Source organism: Phodopus roborovskii, unplaced genomic scaffold (genome assembly GCF_943737965.1).
Source record: "Phodopus roborovskii unplaced genomic scaffold, PHOROB, whole genome shotgun sequence".
Lineage (NCBI taxonomy): Eukaryota > Metazoa > Chordata > Mammalia > Rodentia > Cricetidae > Phodopus > Phodopus roborovskii.
This window is the reverse complement of record NW_026126540.1, coordinates 2,627,501-2,653,897: the sequence shown is the minus strand read 5'-3', so window position 1 is coordinate 2,653,897 and position 26,397 is coordinate 2,627,501. Positions and strand designations below refer to the sequence as shown.

The 26,397-nt window shown below is 36.2% G+C and overlaps 1 protein-coding gene across 1 annotated transcript in view; it reads right to left on the bottom strand.

Moving 5' to 3' along the window:
• Rsrc1 (arginine and serine rich coiled-coil 1) overlaps positions 1 to 26,397 on the bottom strand; it is a 304,871-nt gene that overhangs the window by 108,956 nt on the left and 169,518 nt on the right. Inside the window, exon 6 of the mRNA XM_051199552.1 lies at positions 11,265 to 11,316. Coding sequence (XP_051055509.1) covers positions 11,265 to 11,316 — 52 coding nt within the window. The remainder of the gene's footprint in view (positions 1 to 11,264; positions 11,317 to 26,397) is intronic.

Genomic DNA, 26,397 nt, shown 5'->3' with positions numbered 1-26,397 from the left:
ACTACCAAAGCAGATTAGTAGTGGCTAAGGTTGAGAAGGATGAAGAGAAAATTGACTTTAAAAGGAGTGTAGGAACTTTTGAAGTAAATGCTTTCTAAAAACTTAAGTTGTACTTAAACCGCTATACACATTTGTCAAGATTTGCCCAGAGAATTTCAGAATGTTCAAAACAAGCCTTTCCCATGCTCCTTCACAACCAAAGAACAAACAGAAAATGACTACAAGGTAAAAAACAATGTTTTAAGCTCTAGCAATGCTGCTACTCAGAAATCACAACCACCATCAACTTTATGTACATCATCCTAGGTCATTTTCAATATAAATACAACCTATAGCTTAATATTAAAAGAGAACTAAGCTATCAATATAGTTCATGAGTTTTTCTTTTACTTCTAAAATATGTCAAAAATATATTAACAATTTTATTTTTAAAAGTGGTAAAACCATGAACAAGAACTACAGTTTCTCTAGTGAGGTACGAACAAACTTGAGTATGTAATATTCCATCATGAATTCTATGAACATCAATAAAACTTGCTGCTCTTAATAATTCAACCTAGTTCACAGGTAGGACTTACATTCTTTAAGGTCTGTACTTTCTAGTTTTCTTAAATAAAAATGTAAAACTATAAAAAGGAATAAAATGTTAACTTTTGTGGGATTCAGGACAATTAAAAATAAAAAGCCAGAAGGAAGAGGAAGAAAATGATGTCAGTACAGTATTCATACATGAAATTTCAAAACAACACAAAGAATGAACATATGAGCAGGAATAACGTATCATGTGCAACAGAGAAAGGGTTCTGTGTTACCATCAACTTTTCCTAAATTTAGGGAAAGATTCAATGCTTATACATCAAAAGGTTACTCTATTTAAACAATCTGATGATGGCGGTGGTGGCGGTGGTGGTGGGAGTGATGATAATGAAAGGAAAAAAAAAAAAAAAAACCTCAGTGTCTAAAATGTAATGAGTGATCCTATTAGTTCCACCAGAATAAAATCATACAGTCTACGTATGTGGTCTTTTCAGCCACATCTGTCATGAGCCATTCTTATATCACCAAATGCAAACTACTGAGCACATGTTTACTAGATGAGACGGGAAAGTATTCACGGTTTGATTTTTCACTCAAAAGAAAACTGCTGTAGGATAACAGGTGACAGTTCTTTGCAGTGTGCTCTCAGGGTTTCTAGACTCTTCAGAATCTAGGCTCGATATAATCTCATCAATAAAGAAAAAAAATCTCAGCAAACTTATGTTTAACAAAACAGTAAAAGTAGATTTTCAACCATTATGTTCTAAATATTCAATACTTTGAAGTAAAAATACTTCAAACATAGGAAAATGTATATTAAGCAATGCCTATATAGCAAATACCCAATAAATGCAATTCATTCTTTTTAAGACTTCATGGATCACACTTTCATTAAGCATTCTGTAAAACAATTTGATATTGTCCTCAAAAGCTTTGCTACACTAAAACAGAACTTATACTTAATATAGAATGCCCAGAACAATAAAGGTTTTAGTGCATGATCAATTTTTGTCAAACTTTTTTACTCTATGTTACTTTATTCTTTGGGGGAAAAGACCTATAATTCTCCTTATGAGAAAAGATTGAATATTAGCACACAATTTTAATGGCTTAAATTTTTAAAATATTGAAAGGAAATCAATTCCAAGAAACTAATCATATAATTCCACATTAAATAAATTGTTTGGGATGATTCTAAGCCCACTTCAAAATGACCTGCACATCTGATGTGTAAACAGCCATCTAAACCTTACACACTTGTCAGTCTTTCAGTAATGAAGTCAGGGAAAATAAATTCACAGACACCCAAGTGAATTGGCACTGTAAGTGACAGAAGCCCTTCTAAATCCTCTGTTTACACTGGGGATTAGTGAAGTAGATTTGGAGTTGCACACTGAACAGTCCATGGTCAAGGGAACCTGCTCCCTGTCAGCCCGCAGGGCATAAGGACAAAGCATGGTCCTGGTAGGAAGTGACCCATAAACATATTCCTACCCAGGATTTATACAAAGCCAGTCTGCCTCACAGAAACTCCATATGACCATTAACTGGCCTGCAAGGCCTGCCAGGAGGCCTAATTACAGGTCTACAGAGCCCAATAACAAAAGCTGAAGGGCTTTAGCCTAGGGATGATCTGCTTTATACTGACTTGATAGAGTCCATATAGAGGACCCAAAAGAAAGAGGTTTAGCTTTAAAATTCTCCCCAGAGATCCAGCATTGTACTCTAGTCTAGAAGGCCCACATGCAACATACTTCAGTTAGGCTTAAACATACCACTCTCTCAGAATTAACATTCAACTACTGTCTGCTTAACATCTGCTCAAACATGGCGAGTTGCTGTGATATTGTCAGACTCTCACTGATAGCTTTCTTCTTACTAAATACTATTAGAGGTAAACAACCATTCAAATCTAAACATGAATTAAATGCTAAAAATAGACAGCGTATCTTTTAAAAGCAAGTTACTTAGCACTTCATTTAGAAAATTAAGTAGTTTTATGTTTTTGGAGTAACATAAAGACAAACATCAGAACCATTGTTGGAAACAAATTTAAATTAACATTATCAATTTGATTTTACATCCAAGCTATTCAATTTTATGTAGAACTCTGAAATTTGCAAAAACAACACTTGATGAAAAAAAGTTTTAACAAATACCTATTTTAAAGTAATGTTTTAAAATTTTTATTATATCTAACAGGTTATGCATGTCAGCATGAGGAAGATATGTGATTCAACTTTTCTTTAATAGCTTCATAAAGTGATGCCATAAAGAACCATGCCTGAATTTCCCACATAATTTTATTTTGGGAATGCTAAGGACTTTACGGTGATAATTTACTTCCCTCTCATAACAGCTCTGAAAGTTCATATTGTTATTTTCATTTTATGAATGAACAACTGACATTCAGCAAGCATTAGCAAGGTTCCTCAGCAACCAGGAGCAGCATCTCAGGCTCCAAGCAGCAGAATGAAAAGCCACATTGAAATGCTTCTAACATTAAACTACTGACATTTACTGGAACAGTTTGGACCAGAGAGTTTACAGCATTTTATAGGTATTAACCTAAATTCCATAATAACAAGATAAGGCTATAAAGGAGAATGACTTGTCTAAGTGCAAGTTATGTTAATGATCGAATCAGCAACAATCTAGACTACTGACATGACCTCAAAGAGACCACACAGAGAAAATGAATCTAAAAACTACTGAATGAACTTTTTCATCATTTGCTCTGCTTTGGAACAGGGGAATGTTCTAACATGAAAGCTTCAGCAACAACAAATCATCCTATTTCAGGGGGTCAGAAACCTATGGAGCGATCTCTCTGTCAGCTGTAAAACAGTAAAGCAGAGCAGCTTTCTATGGTCTCCGAAGTAGTAACTGTATCAATTATATTCATTTGTAATTCTTGGAATCATAAGTATATAATGGTATACTGAAATCAGGTGTTGGAACTCCTGAGATCATAAGTCTATGTGAAGGGGAGGAAAGATCAGGATCTGGATCCAAAGCACCTAACAAGTAGCTGAGGAAATCAAATTTCAGTTTAATATGCTGCAGAGGAACTGAGGCATTTATGGTATATTGCTAAGCAAAACTTATGATATGGGAAATGTATATATGCACACAACTAATCTGTGTTTAACAATTAACCAACTTCCATCCTAGGAAGTGTCACTGAAATGCAGGTGCCTAGATTTAGGATAGGAAATTAAAGATTGTAACATTAATCCAGACTTTCCAAAGTTATACAACTAGATACTATGAATGTTCTCTATACTTATGGGAAAAAAGCTTTTTCATGGGTCTATTCCTTTTGCATTATTAATCAAAAAAATTCCAGAATCTAAAGCAGATCTGAAGCTAGAACTTATTGTACTGTAAGGTAAATATGCAGTACATCTACAAAAATAAAATATATGCATTTGGTAGTATTCTCTGTCACTCTCCTGTCTGGCCAAAAAATCTCAAGCACTGAAACTACAGGTAGTAAGAGATCAAAAGTCATAATCAGTTATGCAAGCTTTCATGATATTGTAAAATGGAGTTAATTACCTAAGATAAAGGACTTACGAAAGTACTTTGAAAACTTTAGGTACAATCCAAAGTGTCATAGACATTGTTTAGATGATAAAGTGATATTACGTGGACCTTTTTAAGGCATGTTGCTTTATCAAACATGAAAGAAAATAAATTTCTAATTTTCATCATGACATTGGAAATACCATTTTAAAGATTAATGTAGCAATAATTAAAATAGACATAGCAGTTATCTGAGCTGAGCATAGTGTACAGTGATAAGCCAGTGCCTAGCAGGCTGAGGAAGGGAGGAAGGAAGGGAGGGAGGGAGGGAGGGAGGGAAGGAGGGAGGGAGGGAGGGAGGGAGGGAGAGAGAAAGGAAGGAAGGAAGGAAGGTGATGGTTATGCACAAAGACCTTCAAAATAGGAGAGGAAATTAAAGAGGTGTGGGAGACAATTATATATGAAGTACTTCCTCTTTATACTGGGGGGAAACATACATCTTTTTTGGAAAATTCTTTAGGTTCATGAAAATACTTAGTATTAAATGTGTTTCTTGCGGGGGGGGGGAGGGTTTTTGAAACAAGCAGATCATATTGGAATGGTGCTATCAACTCAAACAGTTAAAGCAAGAGTAATGGAGACAAATCCTTAGGTGAAACTCGTCTTCCTTCTTCCTCCTGTTTTGATAATCATGTGTCATAATATTTCTCTCATGTATTAACTAAAAGTTTATATTTACAAAGTCATATTGTAATCATAGTCATCGAAAACTTTATTTTTTTGGAATATCACAAAATTCATCCATCAGTTACAATTACCATTTAAATATTTCTGGAGCTTTTAAATTTATTTTTAGGTGAGCATATAAAGTAATAGGCAATTAGGGCATTTCATGAATACATGTCATTTTACTTTGCCCTCAATCATTCCCCTGTCCCAGTTTCCCTGAGGGCTGGTTCTCTTCCTTAGACAATCATCCCATTCTCCGTTCATGTCACATGTATCCATTACTTTCTCTGCATCCTCACATTAAGATTTCTTCCAACACTCTCATCATCTCCTTTTCTAGCTTCATGATCTACACATATATGCAAATATATACATATATGCAATTTTAATTTTTATATTCTATATATAACATGGTATTTTGCTGTCTGAGTCTGCTTATTTCATTTACTATTACCAGTTCCACCCAATTCCTTGCAAAAGTCATGATTTCATTATTTCTTCAGCCAATTAAAATTTCACTGTATACGTATCTCATTTTCTTTGTTCATCTGCTGACATCTAGGCTGGGTCCATTTCTGCTATCATGAAATATGCAGTAATGAATACAGAAGTACAGGTATGTCTGTGGTACTCATTTAAAGTCCTTCCAATATATACCTTATTCATAGTTTCTTGAGTAACTTCTAATTCCCACAGCAAACAAGTATTCAAAGGTTTAAAATCTCAGATTATTAATTCGCTACAAATAACTTATCTGCCAGAGATAAATAGTTAGCATTTTATTATGGTGTTATGATAGAGAAAAAACAAAACAAAAACAAAAACAAAACAGCCAGATAAAGGGAATAGGAAAAAACAAAACAAAACAAAACATGAGCAAAAAGTTCCAGGTAGAAAACAACACAGGCAATTCAGGGAATGATTATAGGTTACAGTTATGAATTCTAAGAAATGATTTTTTTAGAGTTTGTTAATCTTTTGAACACATAAGCAAAGGACTCTACATTCTACTACAGAAACACTTGCCCAACCATGTTCATTGCTGCTCTATTTATAATAGCCAGAAATTTCAGAAGCATTAATAGATGAATGAATCAAGAAACTGTAGTACATTTACACAATGGAATATTACTCAGCTGTTAAAAGAGACAAAATCATAAAATTTGAAAATTAATGGATAAAACTAGGAAAAAAATCCTGAGTGAGAAATTTCAGACCCAAAGAGACAAATATGGTGTGTATTCTCTTATATGTGAATGTCAGCTTTTAAGCCTTTTATAGGCATGCTACCATCCATATAATCACAGAGGTTAGGTACAGTATAACGGAAGGAGGGAGGGATTTCCCAGTGGAGGGGATAATTAAATGGAGAGAGGAAGGGAAGAAGGGGACAAGGAAGGAAATGGGGGAGTGGTAGCTAATACAAAGGGTCATTTGAGAAATCATAAGAAAACCTACTACAGTAGAAACTGCTTAAAATATATACTTATATAAAACAAATATAAATGGAATCACCAAATATCAGGGGAGAAAAAAACCCCAACTATCCACCTCTCGCCATCAAGTGAATCCTCCAGTGCTAGAAATGGGTTATATCTAATTGACTTGTTGGTCACAGGAGCCCTGTGAAAATCCCCACTCAACTCAGACAATTGCCAAAACTGCTGTTAGCTTTCCGCAAAGTAAAGGTAAGGCCCTGTTGCTGCACAGAACACATGCAGAACACAGTGAACACAGAGAAGCGGTGCTAGTGCTTAACTAGGGCCTGCACCCCTACTGACTAGTGTTTATGGTGCTGAAAGGTACTGTTCATGATACCAGATGAGAAAGTCAAACACTACCCAGCTACAAACTCTTTAAACTACAATGGTGACCTGCCTGCAAGATAGACTGCTACAATAGTGGTACAAAGCTTGTTGTAGTAACCAACCTATACCTGATTGGATGTAAGGCCCACTCCATGAGATGGAACCTATGTCTGGCCTTGCTAGGGTAGCTAAAAACCTAAGTAGATAGGCCATAGACCTAGGATAAAACCAAATACTACTGTTCTGCTGAAGGAATATAGCAATAACTCCTAATGACATTCTATTATATTCACAGATCAGTGTCTTGTTCAGCCATCATCAGAGAAACTTCCTTCTACAGGATATGGGAACTGTGAGACCCAGCACTGGACAATGTAGAGGGAGGGAAGGAGAGACACACAGAAAGACACACACACTCTCTCTTTCTCTCTCCCTCTTTCTCACACACACACACACTCACACTCTCTCACACCACACATTCACACACATACTGTCTCTCTCTCTCATACACACACACACACACACACACACACACACACACACACACAAAGAGGTTATCAAACCCTTCTCTCATGCAGAAAGATTATAAAGATTAGTGGAGATGGAAGTCATCAAGGAAACAAGGCTTTCTTAGATGTAACTGAATGGATACACATATGAACTCAGAGACTTTGGCAGCATGCACAGGGCCTGCACAGCTCTAAGCCAGATGGAGCCCCAGTATTGAGAGGGAAAGTGGACACAAGCCCCATCGCTAACCCAGATGTTGTCTCCAAGTGATACCCATTCTCAAAGGAAAAATGATTTTCCCCCAAAGGAATCCCATTGGGTATACAAAGCATACGTAATGTCAGACCGCATATGACCAGCAGTAGATGTCAAACATGAAATGAACTCAATGGCATTTATAAAGATGTTTTGTCTCATAATGACTTGTTTGGGCATTTTTTTAAACCTCAATGGTCTTTGGCTTATATATTATGATAGGAGATATTGTGATTTTATGTTTGTATGTTTCTAATGCTTTTTCTATGTTTTCTAATTTTAGTTTGTTCATGATTCTAGTTTGTTAGTTGTTTTTATTTAAAATTTGTTTGTTTGCTTTCTAAAAAAGAGAGAACGCCTGGAGTTAGATAGGTGGGGAAGATCTGAGAGAAGATGGAAGAAGGGGAAACTGAAATAAGAATATATTGTGTGAAGAAAAAGTTCTCAATTAAAAATATGGAGATGAAAAATTGTTTTTGCACTGACAGACACTAAATAATTTTTAGCATTATGAAATGGTGCCTGAGACTGCTTACCACAAAAATCCTAGCATGAGCTAGGATTATGCACTTCATTCATACGTTATAATTATTTGTTGCCACAATAACCATGCAAGATAGTTACCATACTTACCTCTTAACGATGGATTTATGATACAAAAATTTCCAAACCTAAAAACTTTCAAAAAGCTAACTTAAACATGTAATAATCTCTAACTGACATAATAGGGAACAGTTTGTACATTACAATTGAGAATACAAAACAGTTTGTCTACTATGGAAAACTGTTAGGAGATTCTCAAGAATTAAAGGATTGCCAAATGACCCCACAATTATTCTCTTACAAAAGTACTCTCAGAATCTAAAAGCAGTTGCTCAATTCAGTTTGTTGGTATTTATAATGTTATTCAACAATACTAAAAATCCAGAAAGCATTCACATTTTTATCATTGAATGAATACATAAGTTGTACACAAATATTATTCAGCCATAAAAAGAAATGCCCTTCCCTGATATTGAGATTGACAACTAACTGATCCACTATCATGGTGCCCTCATCTAGTAGCTGATGGAAACAGAAACAAACACCCACAACTAAACAATGAGCCGAACTGGAATCCAGATGCACAGAGGGAGGACAAGACCAGGCTACAGAAACACATAGAGGCAGCTGACCTGAACAAGGAGGAGCTAACAGGCCCTCCCAGACTGATAGGTGGGAATGCAGCATGGGACTGACTCAGACCCCCTGAATATGGGTCTCAGCTAGAAGGACTGAGCAGTCTAAGGGACCTCAGACAGTGGAACCAGGAAGTATTCCTGGTGCACAAAAGGACTTTGCGGGCACATCCCCCATGGAGGGATACTCCCTTAACCGAGAGATAGGAGAGAAGTCCTAGTCCCTACTCCAAATGACTTGAAAGATTTACATGAACCCTCATGGAGGGCATCACCCTACAAGTGGAGTGGGGGGGATGTGAAGGGAGGGTGGTTGAGGGGGCATGAGGGTGGGAGACAGGGAAAGAGGGAGGTAAGGAGAGAGGGAGGGAGGGAGAACTGGGATGGATCTGTAAAATAAAAACAAACAAACAAAACAAAGAAATAAACTCCTAATGTGATACAACATGGATATACTTCCAAAACAGAACTCATGACAGATATAAAAACCCACATGATAAGCTGGATGGTGGTGGTGCATGCCTTTAATCACATCACCCAGGAAGCAGAGGCAGGATTTCTGTGAGTTTGATGCCAGCCTGGTTTACAAAGCTACAAAGAGAAACCCTTTCTTGAAAATCAAAAAACAAAACAAAACAAAAAACAAAAAAACAAAAACAAAACCCCCACATGTTACATATGGATCTCTTCATATGAAATTACAGAGACAGAAGGAAAATTGGTGGTTGTCAGAAAGAAGGAAAATAAGAAGAAACTATTAAAAGGTAAGGGGTTGTCTTAACCAAGGTAATGCCAAGTTCTTCCTCTCCTCTCCTCTCCTCTCCTCTCCTCTCCTCCATGTTTGCATGTTTATTGATAGTCCACAACACCCAGATATCTACTTTCCCTCTGAGGAAATAATGCATCCTCAAAATTAACACTTAATATTTCTCAAAGAAATATAAAACATTACATCATTACATATCATTTTATTCATATTAGTAGCATGAAAAACAGCAGTCTGATAAAAAAAAAAGTAATCACTGGATTAATGGTGATGAAAAGTAGCATAATGCTTTCATAAAGTAGTTCAGCACAATGTATAAAAACCTATTCTATATAATAATATCCTATAATCTCAAAACCTATTTCTATAGTAACTTATAGTAACAATAGCTTGAGTCAATATGCACAAATGTATATCACCGTTTAAAAAGGATCAGGATTAACAAATAGGCTGAATAAGTATATATTCAGGGAGAAATAACTTACAACTTAGATGAACACCAGCAAGTTCCACTGGATGCTCTCCTCTCTACATCCTGCCAGCAAGAGCGCATTCCCAGGCTCTTCCTCAGACCTAGTTCCACAGGTCACTTCCACTCCCTGGCTCCACCCCCAATGGGCGTGGTCAATGCCACAGAAACAGATAAAGTGAATATCTCATTACAATTCCCCTTTTAGTCTAAAGAAAAGATTTATGTTTGATACAAAACTATATACAAATCAGAGAAAAACAAGTGTGTTCTAAGAAAAGGAAAATCAAGAACAAAACGACCTACATATCTAGTCCTAGGGTGAAGGCATAACAGAGTTTACAATAGAGTTGTCCTAAGCTGTAAAACTTAAGTCTAGTACCTAATATATCTAACTAGGAAGAGAGAATAATAGTTGTGATAGTTTAATCTTCAACTTCATCAAGACGTGAGAAGTAAAATAACAATACTAGTGTAGACAGGGAAGTGCAGATGGGCAACTTCCAAAAGGTGCAGCGAGGGCAGAAACAGCAGGCTACGTGGACAGTCACCCAAGGTCTCACAGCAACATTGGTACACCTAGATTTGGCTAAGTCCTAGAGTATCTGACAGAACACAACAACACCAGGGAGGTAGAAAGGCTGTCTTTCCCTGACTTGGCATGGTTCAGCAGTCTTACCACATGGAAGTACTTAGGTTAATAGAAATGGGTTAATAATTAAGACAGATCTAGCCAATAAGAAACTAGTAACTTGCCAACAGAATTGTATCTAATACAGTGTCTCTGTGTGATATTTGGGGCAGGCGCGGCAGTGGGACCTGACTGACAGGGAAAAACCTACTCCTAACATATGTATTTGATCAAAACTACAACATCTGTCATCTGGTGGTCTGGAATTATCATTGAATCCTCAATTTGTCAGACTGGAAGAGATAAGCTCTTTGTAAACTTTTAAAAGGTAAATAATACATACATACAGGAGTACATTAAGATTTAAAGTTAAATTATTATGTAGAATTATGTAGAAAATGATTATGTAGAAAACAGCATGGATTTTTAGACATTTGAAAGAAATAAATGTCTTTGTGAAACTGTGCCACTGGGAAATTAAACATGACATTTTAGGATTACATGGCAACAAAACATATAGTCCAATGAATTAGACAAATGTAATTAGAGGAATTTTAAATAGCACTGGCATCATTTTTTCCAAAAAAGATGAAATCCATAAAAGATGAAAATCAACATGGGTTTCATTAAAACTCAGTTTTAAAACAAATACCTGTTTTATCCATAAATATGTAAAGAATGTCTTTTTAAGTACATAAAGCTTTATATTAGAAATAAATAGGTAACATGGACCCAAACATATAATATGTATTTGTGAGACTTTTAAAACTTGAAAAACATGACTCATGCATAAGCATCCTACCAGCATAAGATTTACTTTTTTATTTCATAAAACTTAATTTTCAACACTTACCAGCAGCTTCAAGGACCAACTGTAGTCTGGCTTTGGCCTGCTCAGCTGGTGTCTAAAAATCAAACATAAAAGACATTGCCAGGTCAGTTTTAACAGATGGATCTTTAAATTAAAGCACTACAAGGTATAAAAAAGGTAGAAAACCTTATCACGATCACTATTACTATCCATCTAAATCCTATCACAGTAATACTCCACAACCAATTCACATATCTATAATGTCAAATCACCTTTTAGTTTATATAATCCAAGAATGATGAGGCTCTTAGGCTGTTACCTAACTCTGTACCAATAAGTAATAACAGAAATAACTGTAAATCCAATAATGAGGCCAAAGTCATGTATTAAGAACAGATTCTCAAATTATATTATTTCCATGCATATAGAAACATTTAAGCAACCTATCTTTATTTAAATAAAGTAATAATAGAAGTCTTGTATGTGGCAGGAGTCAAGATTCTAAAATTAAATATTTCCTAACTATATCTGAAATGAGCAATTGTGTGAAAGCTAAGATATAATGTACTGCACATACTTTCAGTTTCTGCTAGCTCCCTTAAAACTATTGAACAAGAGAACTCTGATTCTATTGATAAGGTTGAATCTAACTTTCCTACCAGCGATTTCATTTCTAAGGGTTTTAGATGATATACTTAGGGCATCCAAACACAGAACATACCCTGGTTACAATATTATAACAGATCAGTTAAAAAGTATTTTTAGAACTTAGAACTTCACTTTGACATACATTTATAAAGATGTCTCAATAAACTAGATAAACAACCTAAATAATATAAAATTTCTCTTACGAACATAAATGCAAAAATATACAATAAAATACTTGCAAACCAAATCTAAGATCCCATCAAAAACATCATCCACCATGATCAACTAGGCTTCACCCAGAGATGTGGGAATGGCTCCATATACAAAAATCAATAACTGCACTGCATCCTATAAACAAACTGGAAGACAAAAACTACAGGATCACCTCATGAGAGGCAGAAAGGACCTTTGATAAAATCTAGCACCCTTCATGATAAAAGTTCTGGAGAGATTAGTAATACAAAGGATATTCAACATAATAAATGCAGTTGACAGTAAGCCCATAGCCAACATCAACTTAAATGTAGAAAAACTCAAAGCAATTTCACCATATTCAGGAATAGGACAAGGCTGTCCAGTCTCTCCATACCTATATTATATAGTATTCAAAGTCTTAGCTACAGCAACAAAACAACTGAAGATCAAAGATATATAAATTGAAAACAAAGAAGTCAAAGTATCATTATTTTCAGATCATATGATAGTAAACGTAAGTGACCCTAAAAAATCTACAGGGGAACTCATTGGATACAAAATTAATAGCCCTCTACATACAACTGTCAAATGGACTGAGAAAGAAATCAGGGAAATCTTAATAGCCTCAAATAATGTAAAATATCAGGGCGTAACTCTACCAAGGAAGTGAAAGATTTGAACAATAAAAATTTCAAGTTTTTGAAGAAAGAAATTGAAGAAGATATCAGAAGATGGCAAGATCTCCCCAGCTGAGGGATTGGTGGGATTAGCATAGTAAAAATGACTACTCTATCAAAAGTAATCTACAGATTCAATGTAATCCCCATCAAAATCCCAACTGAATTCTTTATAGACTTTGAAAGGAGAATACGCAATTTCATATGGAAACACAAAAAAAGTGAGGATAGCTAAAGCAATCCTGAATAATAAATGGTGAAGATTTCACAATTCCCGATTTCAAGCTACAGGGATATAGTAATAAAAACTGCATTTTATTGGCATAAAACAGAACCTTTGATCAATGGAATCAAATTGAAGACTCAAGACTAATCCATACATCTCCGGTGACCTGACTTTTGATGAAGACACAAGAAATACACACTGGATAAAAGGTAGCATCTTTATCTAATGCTTATAATCAAACTGGATGTCTGCATGTGGAAGAATGCAAACAGATCCCTATCTATCAGGGTGGACAAAACATAACTCCAAATGGACCAAAGATCACAACATAAAACCAGATACACTGAACTTGATACAAGAGAAAGTGGTGAACAGCCTGAATTACTAGCATAGGAGAAGACTTTATGAACAAAACACTAATAGAGCAGACACAACAATTAATGCAACCATTAATAAATGGGGCCTCCATTGATAGGAAAAAAGGGCAGCCTACAAAGTGAGAAGACACTTTTTTTTTTTTTTTAACCAACTTCATATCCAATACAGGCCTAATATCTAAATTATATAAAGAACTCAAGAAACCAGACATCAACAACACAAATCATCCAATTAAAATACGAGGTATAGATCTTAACAGATAATTCTCAATAGAGGAATCTCAAATGGCTAAGAAGCACTTAAATAAACATTCAACATTCTTAGCTATCAGAGAAATGCAAATCAAAATGACTTTGAGATTCCATCTTATATCTTTTAGAATGGTTAAGATCAATAACACAAGTGACAGCTCATGCTGGTAAGGATGTGAAGCAAGGGTAACACTCCCCCATTGCTCGTAGAGAACAATCTTATATGGTCACTAAGGAAATCAATATGTCAGTTCCTCAGAAAACTGGGAAGTAATCTATCTCAAGACCAGGCTATAACATTCTTGGTCATATACCTGAAAGATGCTCCATATTACCAAAAAGACCTTTGCCTTATTCTTAATAGCCAGGAAATAGAAACAATCTAGATGTCCCTCAACTACATAATGACTAAAGCATATGTGGCACATTTGCACAATGGATAATTACTCCATCTGTTTTTTTTTTTTTTTTTAAAGACAATATGAAATTTGCAAGCAAACAGATGGAACTAGGAAAAAATCATCATGAGTGAGGTAACCCAGACCCAGCCTGATAAATATGGTATGCATTCACTTAATATATGGATATTAGACATGAAATAAATGATAAGCAGCCTATAATCCAGAGACCCAGACAGTTTAAGCAAAGAGTAAGGGACTAGACAGCACATATAGATCTCCTAGGGGAGGGAGATAGATTTTTAAGGTGGACTGGAGGTAGATGGGGACAGGAGTGAGATGAAAGGGGAAATAGGGCTCAGAGAGGAAATGTGGAAAGAGACAAACGGAATTGAGGAAAATCTGGTGCAGTGGAAATTTCCTCAAATAAATGAAGGTGATCCAAAATGAGGTAGGTCTCTTAATAGTGGAGGATACAGAATCCCAACTGGCCACCTCTTGTCACTAAAGAAAGCTTCTAGTTGTGGGACCAGGTTGTATTTAATTTAGTTGTTGACTAAGGGGTTTCCATGAAAATCCCCAAACAACCCAGACTGTAGCTATGGCAATGGTTTGCTCTCAGAAACTGACATCTGTGCCCCATTACCAAGAACAACACCCATTCAACTCACTGAACAGGTGAGTTGGTGCCTACATTGAGCCTTCATCCCTACCTTCTAGTGTCTTTGATGATGGAAAATACTCTATAGGCTACCAAAAGAGAAACAAACACCAACCCAGGCACAAACTTTGACCTACAATATGTCCTCCCTTGAAAGTGCTTTGGTGGCACAGAACTTGTGGGAGTAGCAAACAAATGACTGATTTGACTTAAAGCCTGCTCCACAAGATGGAACCCATACCCAACAGTGCTTGGGCGACCAAGAACTAGAGACTAGCTAACCCAGAGACCGAGAGCAAAGCCAAACACTACTAAAATAATCAATAAAATGAATCCTAATGATGTTCTGCTATACTCAGATCATTGCCTATTCCAGTCATCATCACCTGCTGAGCTGCCTAAAAGCAATGTGGTCCAGGTATTCAAATTTTGTGAGCTGTTACCCATGCTGGGGTAAGCTTTGATGATGCAGTTATTTCTCATTTCTGTTCCTGTATGTAACTTCAATATTGCTGTAGCCCCATTAAAACTCACTGATTCCCCAATTTCAATTTTGGTGAAACCCTTACCTTGTTTGGTCTATCATTGATTCCCTATCTGGGATGAGTAGACATTTGCTCATATTTCCAAAAAACATAATAGCCATGGAGTATGACAGAGAGCAGAAAATAACTATGTGGTCTCAATTCTCTCCTTCCATCTTTATAAGGGTTGGAGGGTTCAAGCTCAGGTTTTCAGGCATGAAAAGCAAGTGACTTTTCCCACTAAGCATCCTGCCATCCCCACATTGCATTTCTAGTAAAGATAAAAGATATACACTTTCCCTTCACCAGCTGCAGCACTCAGGAGATCTGGTCCCACCCTTCATCTGCCACATGGCGATGTGAGCAAGGGGGAGATGCTCCACTACACCCCCACCACCTTTGGAAAGTGGGAGAACTGGCCCTGCATCTCACCAGCTTCAGCACTTGGCAGAATGACCCTGAACCTTGCTTGGGCAACAACAGTAGAGCTGGCCCTGGTGGTGTAGGTGCAGGTGAGCTAGCCCATTCCCTGATGCTTACTGCAGAGGGTAAGCAAGCAAGGACAGTGCTGGAGAGTTCATCCTGATATTGAAGGTGAGGGAGTGCTGGCGGGCTGACAAATCCAGCAGCCACCCAGGCTGAGGACAACCAGGGCTGTGAGTTGTCCACCACAACACCCACCCCATCTGTGAACTGCTGAAGCACATGAAGGGGCTGGTCCTGCAGATTCAAAGCTGCAGGATCTTCATGACACAGGACAACAACAGGATATATGAGAGGAGCTCAATGACAGCCAAGAATTGATAATGTAGCAGAAGCCTGAGGCCTTGAACCAGATCAATGACTCAGTGCCAATGAACACTTGCAAGTAAGATGTATGGACTAAATGGTACACTGTATGATTCACTTGTCACACTATAGCTTCCACAATGAGATATTTCTTTTCTTTTAAATTTTATTTTGATCTTTATTTAGGGGCAGGGAATCTTTATTTATTGCAAGGGAAAAAGGCAGATTTGAAGTGATGGGAAGTCGAGTGGGATTGAGACATATAATGTGAAATCCACAAAGAATCAATAAAGTTAAATTAGGAAAAAAAAAGATATATTTTTCAGGGCTATTGTTATTTTGTAACAGTAAAAGTGATGTTTTTCCTTTTGGATCTATGTGGCAAAAGTGATTACAATGTTTAAATGGAATATTCCAAAAAATAAAATCATATAAATTTTACCATGTCAAAAGCAAACTCTAGTTAGGTACAAAGAGAAAAAGAAAAGGGAGAAAAGAGATAGAAAGAACTAAAAAATTTGGAGGGAGGAAGAGAAAGGTCAAGAGTAGATGAAAGGGAAGGTAGAGGAAAGAAAGCTGAGGAGGAGATGCAAAGAACTAATACAGTATCTATCAAGAAACAAGAAAACATCACCTAAACACAACCAAGTAGGAAAAGAAAGAGTGCAAATGGGCATGGAGACACAGAAAACCGACAATGACTAAGAGGAAGGCCAGCACAAAGGGTTGGCAAACACTAAAGACATGTTTAATATGGGTGCCGTGTACAGGCATTTGGGAGTGTGCGAACACTCAAACAGTATGCATTTTTATTTTATTTTTGAGATTAAAATTACAACAATTCATCCTTCCATCAACACCCATACAAACCCCTCCCTGATGTCCTTCAAATTTATGACTTTTTATTCTCTTGGTGTGTGTGTGTAATCTGTTCAATCTGTATTATTGATGTTATTGGTATGTATGTTTTCAGGGCTGTGTATTTAACAGTGAACAGCAAATTAGTGTGCTGCCACTCTCAGCTTTCCTCAATTATATTTTGCACAGAGTATCTACAACTTTTATCAGATTTCAAAGGCATCTAGACTTTTTAAAATTAAGGATCAATCTTCTAAAGTATTAATAAATGGTTTTAAATTCTATTCATTTGAACTGTGGACTGAAATACATCCCTCCTCATGTTACCATTCACTAACATCAGTTATTTCCTAACTCTTTAATTGTTCACTATTCTTCCCGAAGCTTGAGTCAAGGTTGCAGAGTAAGAACATTCTCTGGAAATATAAGGGCAGAAGACTGCCAAGCGTACTGGATTAGCTGGAAGTCCTCTATTCCTGACACAAGAAGCCAAGCTGCATTTGCTGCATTTAGGATTTAGGAATTACGTTTAGGTTGTTTTTTTAAATTTTTTATGTTTTCATGATTATAATAGAATCATATCATTTCCCTCTTCCTTTTCCTTCCTCCAAACCCTCAACCCCCACATACCCCTTTCCTCCCCTCAAACACATGGGCTTTTTTTTTTTTTTTTTTTTTTTTGCATTAATCGTTACGTATGTTATGTGTATGTTTTTAGGTACTGGATAACAAATTTCCCTGCTATCTACATTCCTTGGTTGCCTGTATTTCTTTGTGTGGGATTGGGGCCTTGTGGGTTTCTCTGAGCTACTGTCTACTATCTACTATTGTCCTTGTTACGTTCATATTTAGGCAGGCATTTTGGTGAGACTTTATAGTTACAGCTTCTGACAGAATCTCACAGCAAACTCCGTGATCCTCTAGCTCTGAAAATATTTCCATCCTCTCCTCTACAATGATCCCTGGGTCTTAAGTGTGGAACTTTTTGGTAGATGAGTCCAGTGTGTCTGGGCTCTACAATTCTGCATTTTGATTGTGTTTGTCTGTTTTATAACGGTTTCTTTCTCTTGCAAAAAGAATTGCCTCTGGTGAGTGATGACGACCATTTGTATCTGTGGATATAAAGATAAATATTTAGAATTTAGTTTTGGATTGTATACTTTGAGAAGGATTACCAATCCTCCAAGATCTATACCTTCATTAGCCCTGTGTAGTTGGCTATGTTTCCAGTTTCCCTCTTATTTATAACTTCCCTCTTATGTCCATTTAAAGAGTTGATGGGTTACTGCCAAGGTGTGCATGTCACTATTGCACCCTTATAGCTATGGCAACATACTGACTGTTGATTTGATTTATAGGCACCACAGCTGGGAGGACTGTTGGTTGCTTTTCTCTTTGGAAGCTTGCTTTTGAGACATGGGTCCCTCTATGATGTTCAGGATTGCTTGTGGTTTGTAACCTCAAGTGATAGTCATGCCTTAGCCTCTCTAGCAGTTGAGACTATAGGTATGTAACAACATAGCCAACTGCTTACTTTTAGGACCTGAGGTTGTATGATCTTAAAAATAATTTTCAGGTAGTTGTAAAGATTAGTTCAGTTAAAAATGACTCCTCTGAATAGTTCAGAATTGTATCCTGAACACTCAGAGCAGCTCTTAGGACACAGAAGACTCGAGATACAATTTGTTGAATAGATGAATAAACCTATTTCACTGAATAGATATAATAATAAAGTCAACCAAAGTTGGAGTTTACCTGTGAATTACATATAACCACTACTTAGATACAAAACTGCACATTCATACCTCAAGGACATCTGATCAACTATGTTCAAAGCAGCATTATTTGCAATAGCCAGAACCTGGAAGCAAACTAGATGTCCCCCAACTGAAGAATGGATAAAGAAAATGTGGTACATATAAACCAGTAAAAAAAAAGATGAAATCTTGAAATTTGCAGGCAAATGGATGGAACTAGAAGAAACCATCCTAGATGAGGTAATCCAGACACAGGAAGAAAAACATGGTATGTACACACTCATAAGGGAATGAATATTAGACATAGAGTAAAGGATAACCAGCCTACAATCCACAATCCCAGAGAAGCTAAGAAACAAGGAGGACCCTAAGAGAGATATATGTGGACCCCCAAGAAAGGGAAAGGGACAAAATTTCCTCAGTAAATTGGGAGCACAGAGGTAGGAGAAACAAGAGGTGAGAGGTAGAAGGATCAGGAAGGTGGAGTTGGAGGAAAAGCAGAGAAGGAGAGCAAGGAAAGAGATATCTTAATAGAGAGAGCCATTATGGGCTTAATGAGAAATCTGACATTAGGGAAATCTCCAGGAATCTACAAGGATGACTCCAACTAAGAATCTAAGCAATAGTGGAGAGGCTACCTTAAATGCCCTTCCCTGATAATGAGATTGTTAACTACCTTAAATGCCATCATAAAGCCATCATCCAGTAGATGGAAGCAGATGCAGAAATCCACAGCTAAGCACTGAGCTGAATTCCTGACATTAAGTTGTAGGGAGGGAGGAGTGATGAGAAAAGTGGTCAAGACCAGGCTGGAACCCACAGAAACAGCTAACCCAAGAAAGTGGGAGCTCAAGGACCCCAGACTGGCAGCTCAGGAACCAGTGTAAGACTAAACCAGGCCCTCTGTATGTGGGTGTCAGTTGGGGCCTGGGCAGTCTATGGGACCTCTGGCAGTGGAACCAGTATTTATCCCTAGTACATGAATGAGTTTTGGGAGCCCATTCCCTGTGGAGGGATAGTCTTTCAGCCTAGATTCCCTCATGGGAGGCCTCACCCTCCTTGAGGAGTAGATGGGAGTGGGTAGAATGGGGTGTATAGGAGGATGAGGAGAGAGAGAGTGTGAACTGGGATTGGTATGTAAAATAAGATTGTTTTTAATGTAAATAAAGATTTTTAAAAAAGAAAGAAATCGCTTCACTCCTTTATTTAGTATTAAGCTCCTAATTTACAGGTTTGAGAGAGTTTAAGTACAGCAGCTCTGTCTCTGGCATCTTTCCATCCTAGTATTAGTCAATAGGCCATTTAGATGAGGTCTTCCTTCCTCCATTCCTTCCTTCCTTCCTTTCCCTCTCTCTCTCTTTCTGTGTAAAAGGGAGGGAAGGAAGGAGGGAGGGAGGGAGGTAGCTTGGCAGGCTATGTGAGGTGACCAGCAGTCAATTTCAGATATCTTTTTATATTGCTCTTCACTTAATTTTTTTTCCCCAACAGGTCCATTTATTTAGCATATGTGAGTGTGATTGTTCAAATACCATGGTGTCCTTGTGGAAGTCAGAGGACAACTTGTAGGAGATGATTGATTCTCTTTCTGCCATGTGGTTCCTAAGGATTGAAATCACACCATCAGAATTGGCAGCAAAAACATTTACTGGAGGAACTATATTATAAGCCCTTCTCTTTTAGTTTTTGAGGTGGTCTCTTACTGGACTTATGTGGCCAGGAAGCCCACAACATCCTCCTACTCTGCCCTCATTCCCCAACATTGGGGTTGTATGTGTGTAGCATCAAGCTTGGCTTTTACATGGGTGTTAAGGATTTGAACTCACTTCCTCATAATTGCACAAGCAAGCACTTTACTCACTGAGGTCTCTCTGGCCTCAGATTATTACAAAGTCGTATTCCTTGAGTCAACAATACTTTGTAGGTGCCTGAGTGACAGTATTAAGGAAATATAGAAAATTCTTTTATTCTTTCCAAACAATTGAAGGCAATTTTAATTTTTAAAAATGAAGCCACTTTAGATCACTTCCAAAATCTTCTCATATAAGTTTTTAGTATAGTGTTAAAAGTCTTGAGACACCAGGAGGCATTTAAAACTATAACCTTACAGCATATGACATTATAGATCAGATGTATAAAAGACACCATGAACATGGTGATCAGATACAGTAATCTGACCAATCAATTTATATATAGACAAATATTTCCTTCAAAAAGCAGGAATTCACATATCCTTCCCTATCTTGAACAAGGAAAGACTCTCAATCATGAGGGGAAAGGAGTTAAAGCAAATATACACAATATGCAACACTAGCAAATATAATTTATTATAAAATTCATTTAAAATATGACCCTGTTAATAAAAAGAATTATGCCACAAAAATGGCTGAATACGGAAAATGATGAGGCAGATTTTTTTAATAGTTATGGTATAGGAGATTCTGATTAAAATTGATGGGTATAATTTTATAATTTATACCCCTTGAGGGATTTGATCCACTCAATATTCCTTTCATCAGCCAATATTATAAAAGTAGCTTAAAATATGCTAGGGTAACCATGAAGAAACCTGTTCTAGGACTGAAGAGTAACCCAGAAGATCAAGGAAAAGTCATCTCTCAGGGAAGATTAAGATAAAGTAGGTAACAAACCCTCATAATGATGTATTCATTCATAACTTCAAATTTTCCCTGATCCATGTTACAATCCCATACCCTCCTTCACCCGAGACCTTAATAGTAAGACATTCTAGGCAAAGAAAAACTCACACTAGTTACTTGGCGTACAAAGCACCCTTAAAAGACTTTAATATTAAGGAAGACAGAACAAGATTCCTCCTTAAGCTCTTCCTAAAGTCCAAGCAGGACCTAAAATCCAAACAGGAAGTGCAGTTACATCATATAGGAAACAGGGAAATGGCTTGTGCTCTTGGCAGAACCTAGTGGGGTGAGCAGGAGAATGTTTCAGAGGAATACTTTCAAAGGAACAGTCATGACCTTTTTCCAGTTTTATTTAAATACTGAACATATATTTGAGGATGCATAGGAGGCAGACTCCTCTAAACTGTCACACAAGTTAGGGGAGATTTTCCTCTAAATACCAGAGTAAAGACTGAAAAACGCTTTTTGCAATCAGAAAATTTAGTTCTAATTTAGCGCAGACTTTTAGGGTTGTTTAAACAATTTAGATTCTTGAAATACCCAGGTACATTCCCAATGCTCAGTATCATCTATGTCCCTGGATGTTTACAGGAAACTGTTCAAACATAACAATTAAGTAGCTGGCTCTACCATTACCTCAAATATAAACTATTTCTATCTAGAATCCATGAAGCTGGAAGTGTTGATACACATTTTTTGGGGGGGATTCAAAAGTTCTGTGAGGTGTTTTAAATACATTTTTTACTAAAATATTTAAAATATGCCAATAAATACAGCTTATTTTCAAGTAACCTGATTAATTTTAGTGCCATTACTGTGCCTATTATAAGAGTTGGTACTATGCAATCTCTCCAACTGCCAACAGTTACTTTTACTGTATCCAAATTGGTGCTACAGAGGCTGCCCAAATGGAGAACAACAATGGCCTAGCACCCACTGCTGGTAATTTCATTATAAATATTTTGGCAGTTATAAAGCCAAATTGAAACTTGTAAGCTTATTAATTCTCTGTGAAATTTGCATAAAATGTAAATAAAAATTCAATTTGACTCAATGATTTTATTTTTTTCTCATTGCATTTCTAGTTGCTCTATTTGCACCCAGACCACATTAAACAGTGCCACAGCACTCAATACAAAAGAGGGATTGGCAAGACACAGAACAAAAAGCCACTGGTAGGAGAATGAGGCCTGTCATATAATACAGACAGTACCCTACAACAAAGCCTGAGCTTTAACAAACCTTCCCTCTTCACATTTAAACTGGTTGTGGGATATTTTAGCAGATACCTGCCCATCATGGCAACAGCAGTGAGCAGGAGGGTACAGGCTGTCTAACAGTATTGTGAGCTGGGCACAATAATGCCTTCTAGTGACCTCTTAAACATAGGAAGTAGAGGCAGGAGGATCAGGAAGTCTAGACTTCTGTGGGCTACCCAGTGGCAATCAGTTTTTAAAACAAAAACAAACATAAAAATAAAACAAATAATGAAGGAACTGCTGAATAGTACTTAAAATTTTTTGGTTGTACAAATGTGTCTAGATACTTGAATGGTCTAGTAACTAAAGTTTATAGTCAAAACAGAATTTAAGTGGTGATGTAAATTTTATTAAGATCTAATTACATAAATTTCAGTTGGGCAGTATATGAAGCAAAAAAAAATCTAGTAAGTTAAACACTGGAAAATAAAACATGAGTAAAACATGAGTTTATTAAGATTGTTAAATCATTTCCTTTAAGTGCTACTTTCATTTATTTTGTAATTTTGTTTTTCGTACATATACTTAGGTGTTGAAATTTGCTTGAAAGATGATTTAGTATACTAAAAACATGGGCTCTTGAATGAGTGGGTTTTAACAGTGTGGGCTGACAATCATTATTTGCTGGATGGTAAACAGGTCATTAAGTCTCTCTACATCTCAATTTCCTTATCTATAAAAACATGAAAATAGGTGTACTAAAATTCCTTCACTAATATTGTAATTGTGATTCCCAAAACTAAAAGTATGAGCTTTGATACCATCATTTCTGAGTTTTTTTTTTTTTAACAGAATTTTCTTTCTACCATCTTCAGGAATATATTAATTGCAAGACTTTGTTGTGAGTATCTCATAGAGTTTAAGTGTGTGTGTGTGTGTGTGTGTGTGAGAGAGAGAGAGAGAGAGAGAGAGAGAGAGATCACCTATGGACTCCAATTTAAGTGCTCAGTAAACAGAAAGAGTTATACATACCACTGACACAATTACTAGGCGTTCATTATTACAGCTATGGGAATTTATATTTAGTTTCATAGACACATTATGAAATCGTGTAAGATTCCACAACATAATGAGGTACCAGTATTTATTCTTCCTTAAAGAAAATCAACACTTATTGAAATATAAGACATCCAAGTTTGAAAAATTATATCTCTATCATTCCATGTATCCTAAGTTATGAATATTTTAGTCAAAACAAAAAACTATTTCTAAAACTTAGAACGACAGTGATGAATTTGAAAGATCACTAATATTTGGGTAGCAGACCTTCATTTGAAATAGTCTTTATTTACAAACCACCATAGTAACTATTCCTGCCCATGGAGTAGTAGGAATATCCAGTGTGGTTTTATTTCCACTGACTAAGTTTATCTGCTGTACATAGTTTTAATTCACATTATGAGATATAAAAGAATTATTATCTTTAACACTGTGACACAATTTTCTCAGAAACAACAGAATCACTTTTCACATTTTGCTATGGATTCACATTAAAAGTCAATTACGCGTGGCTTAGATTTTTTTTTTTTAATGGATCCTTCAAACTTTAAATTACTTAAAAACAAAATAATATCTTAATTACAAGTATCAGTTGCATTTACAGAAAAACAGGAGTAAATGTTCAGTTCCCTTTTCTATAAAACAATAACAGATGTCACAATTTCTTTAGGAGTAAAGTAGGATATAAACAAAAATCAAACCCCAAAGTATACATTTTCTGTTACATATCAGTATCTTCTCCTTTACAGGGTCACTAGAGTTAAACTACTTAATTAGTTTTTTGGTCAAGCATTTGTTGACATTTTATGCAAACTGGTGTTAAAGTTTTTATAGATGGAGCTTCCTAAAAACATTCCATTATGCTATATTCTAGATCTAACATATGATACAATTTGGATAATAGTCAATAGATGGCACTGTTCCCACTAGGTAGCAAAGATCTTTTAGAGGACTCAGTCCAACACACATTATAAAGACCAACTGCCTGCTCAAAAATGCTAAATTTGAATTTTTCGTGAAGGGAAACAACTATTAAAAATAAAATTAACACATTTTTATGCACTACTTAGAGAATACAACAGAACAAACTAAGGCAAAGTATTTACTTATTTACAAAATCATCTGAATAAACTATCATTAGATACTAGGAATACAAAAGAGAATTAATTTTCTGGCTTCTGATAATACAATAATATGATAAGTAGAATTATCAATGGAGATATGCACAGAGAAATACAGGATCATCCTCAGGGGTAAGTGGATTCCAGAAACTGCTTGCAAGGGAAGGTGTTCCTTCAACTAGTTGCTTTCAACTTGCAAGGACAAAACCATGAAAATAGTAGTATAACCAGAAACTCATGGCTCGAAATGTTAGGAATGGCAAGATATAAACTTGGTAGGAGAGGTATATATCACTCGGGGAGGTCAACTGTCTAAGAAATTTGGGCTTCCCTTCATATGATGGGGATCCATTAAAGAAGTGACAGAGAGTAATGTGATTAAATTTTCATTTTGCAAAATTCACTTCAGGGGCTGAGTATCCCTGAATTTAAATATGCTGAGAATGGAAATGGAACTCCAACATAGCTGCTCTGAACAGTCAGTCCAGGCAATAAGCAAGAAAGATTTCACTAGAGCAGTGGCAAGGAGTGAAGTTTGAGGAAACCAAGTAAAACTGAAGCTGTATCTTGGAAGTTCTGTCTTCAGACAAAATACTCTTTTGTGATTAAAGATTCTTGAAGCTGCAGATCTTACACTACATTTAGTCATACCCACAAGAGATCAATCCTACTCATTAAGAACTCTAAGGATGTTAGCATTTTCATTGATGGCTGGGCTGTCTCACATGTCAAATGAGAAGCTACTCTCCAAGATCAGGAGGTGCTTCTGCTCAAGTCACCTCTCCCAAACAGACACTTTATAAAGAAGAGGAACCCACAATTGAAAGAATTCATTTATAAGATTGCCCTGTAAGCAAGACTGTGAGGTCTGTTCTTAATTAGTGACTAATGTGTGAGAATCAAAACCATTGTAGTGGTGCTAGCCATGTGCAAGAAGTATTGGGGTTCATAAGAAAACAAAATTATCAAGACATGACAGACAAACTTGAATCAGCATTGTCCTATGGCTTCTGTATTAGTTCCTGCTTGAGGTTTCCACTTATGACTTCCTGCTGTGGATCCCTTTGACTGTGATGTGGAATAATAAGCAAAATAAATCCTTCCTGCTGCCCCCCAACAAAAAAGAGAAATATTCCTTTTCACCTTCTGATTCTTACCAGGGTTCTTACTTAGTGAATATTTTTTTAATTGTGTATAATCTTTGTACTCAAACCGACATTAGGATATATAGCATGATCAACTTTGTACCCTGACATGTTGTAAAGAAAATTTTCACCCTCTTGTATTTCACTTGTTAAACTTTATTGCCATAAAAGTAACACATACTGTGCATATTAAAGGTATAGAGTGTGATAATTTAATATATGGATACATTATGAAATAATTTCTACAATCAAATTAACATCCCATCATCTCAAATATTTGAATCTTTTATGAATATGTATGTGGTAAGAATGTTAAAATTTACTTTCAGCAATGTCCATGTATACAGTATAGCATAATAACCATAGCCACAAGAATCTAGAATTTGTTTAACCAACTAATAAACTAAGAAAAACTGTATTCTCACAGTAGGTGTACAGGTGAACAGGAATCCAGAGCCTATTAATTTAGAATTCATACACAGGTTAATGATTAATTTCTTTAAGGAAATTACTTAAAATATCAAGAAAAAATATCTGAATTTTGAGGGAAAATTGAATAAATTGCAGAAAATAAAAATACTTATTTAAAAATCTTATATATAAAATTGTTTTTAAAAGTTAGATTAAATTTC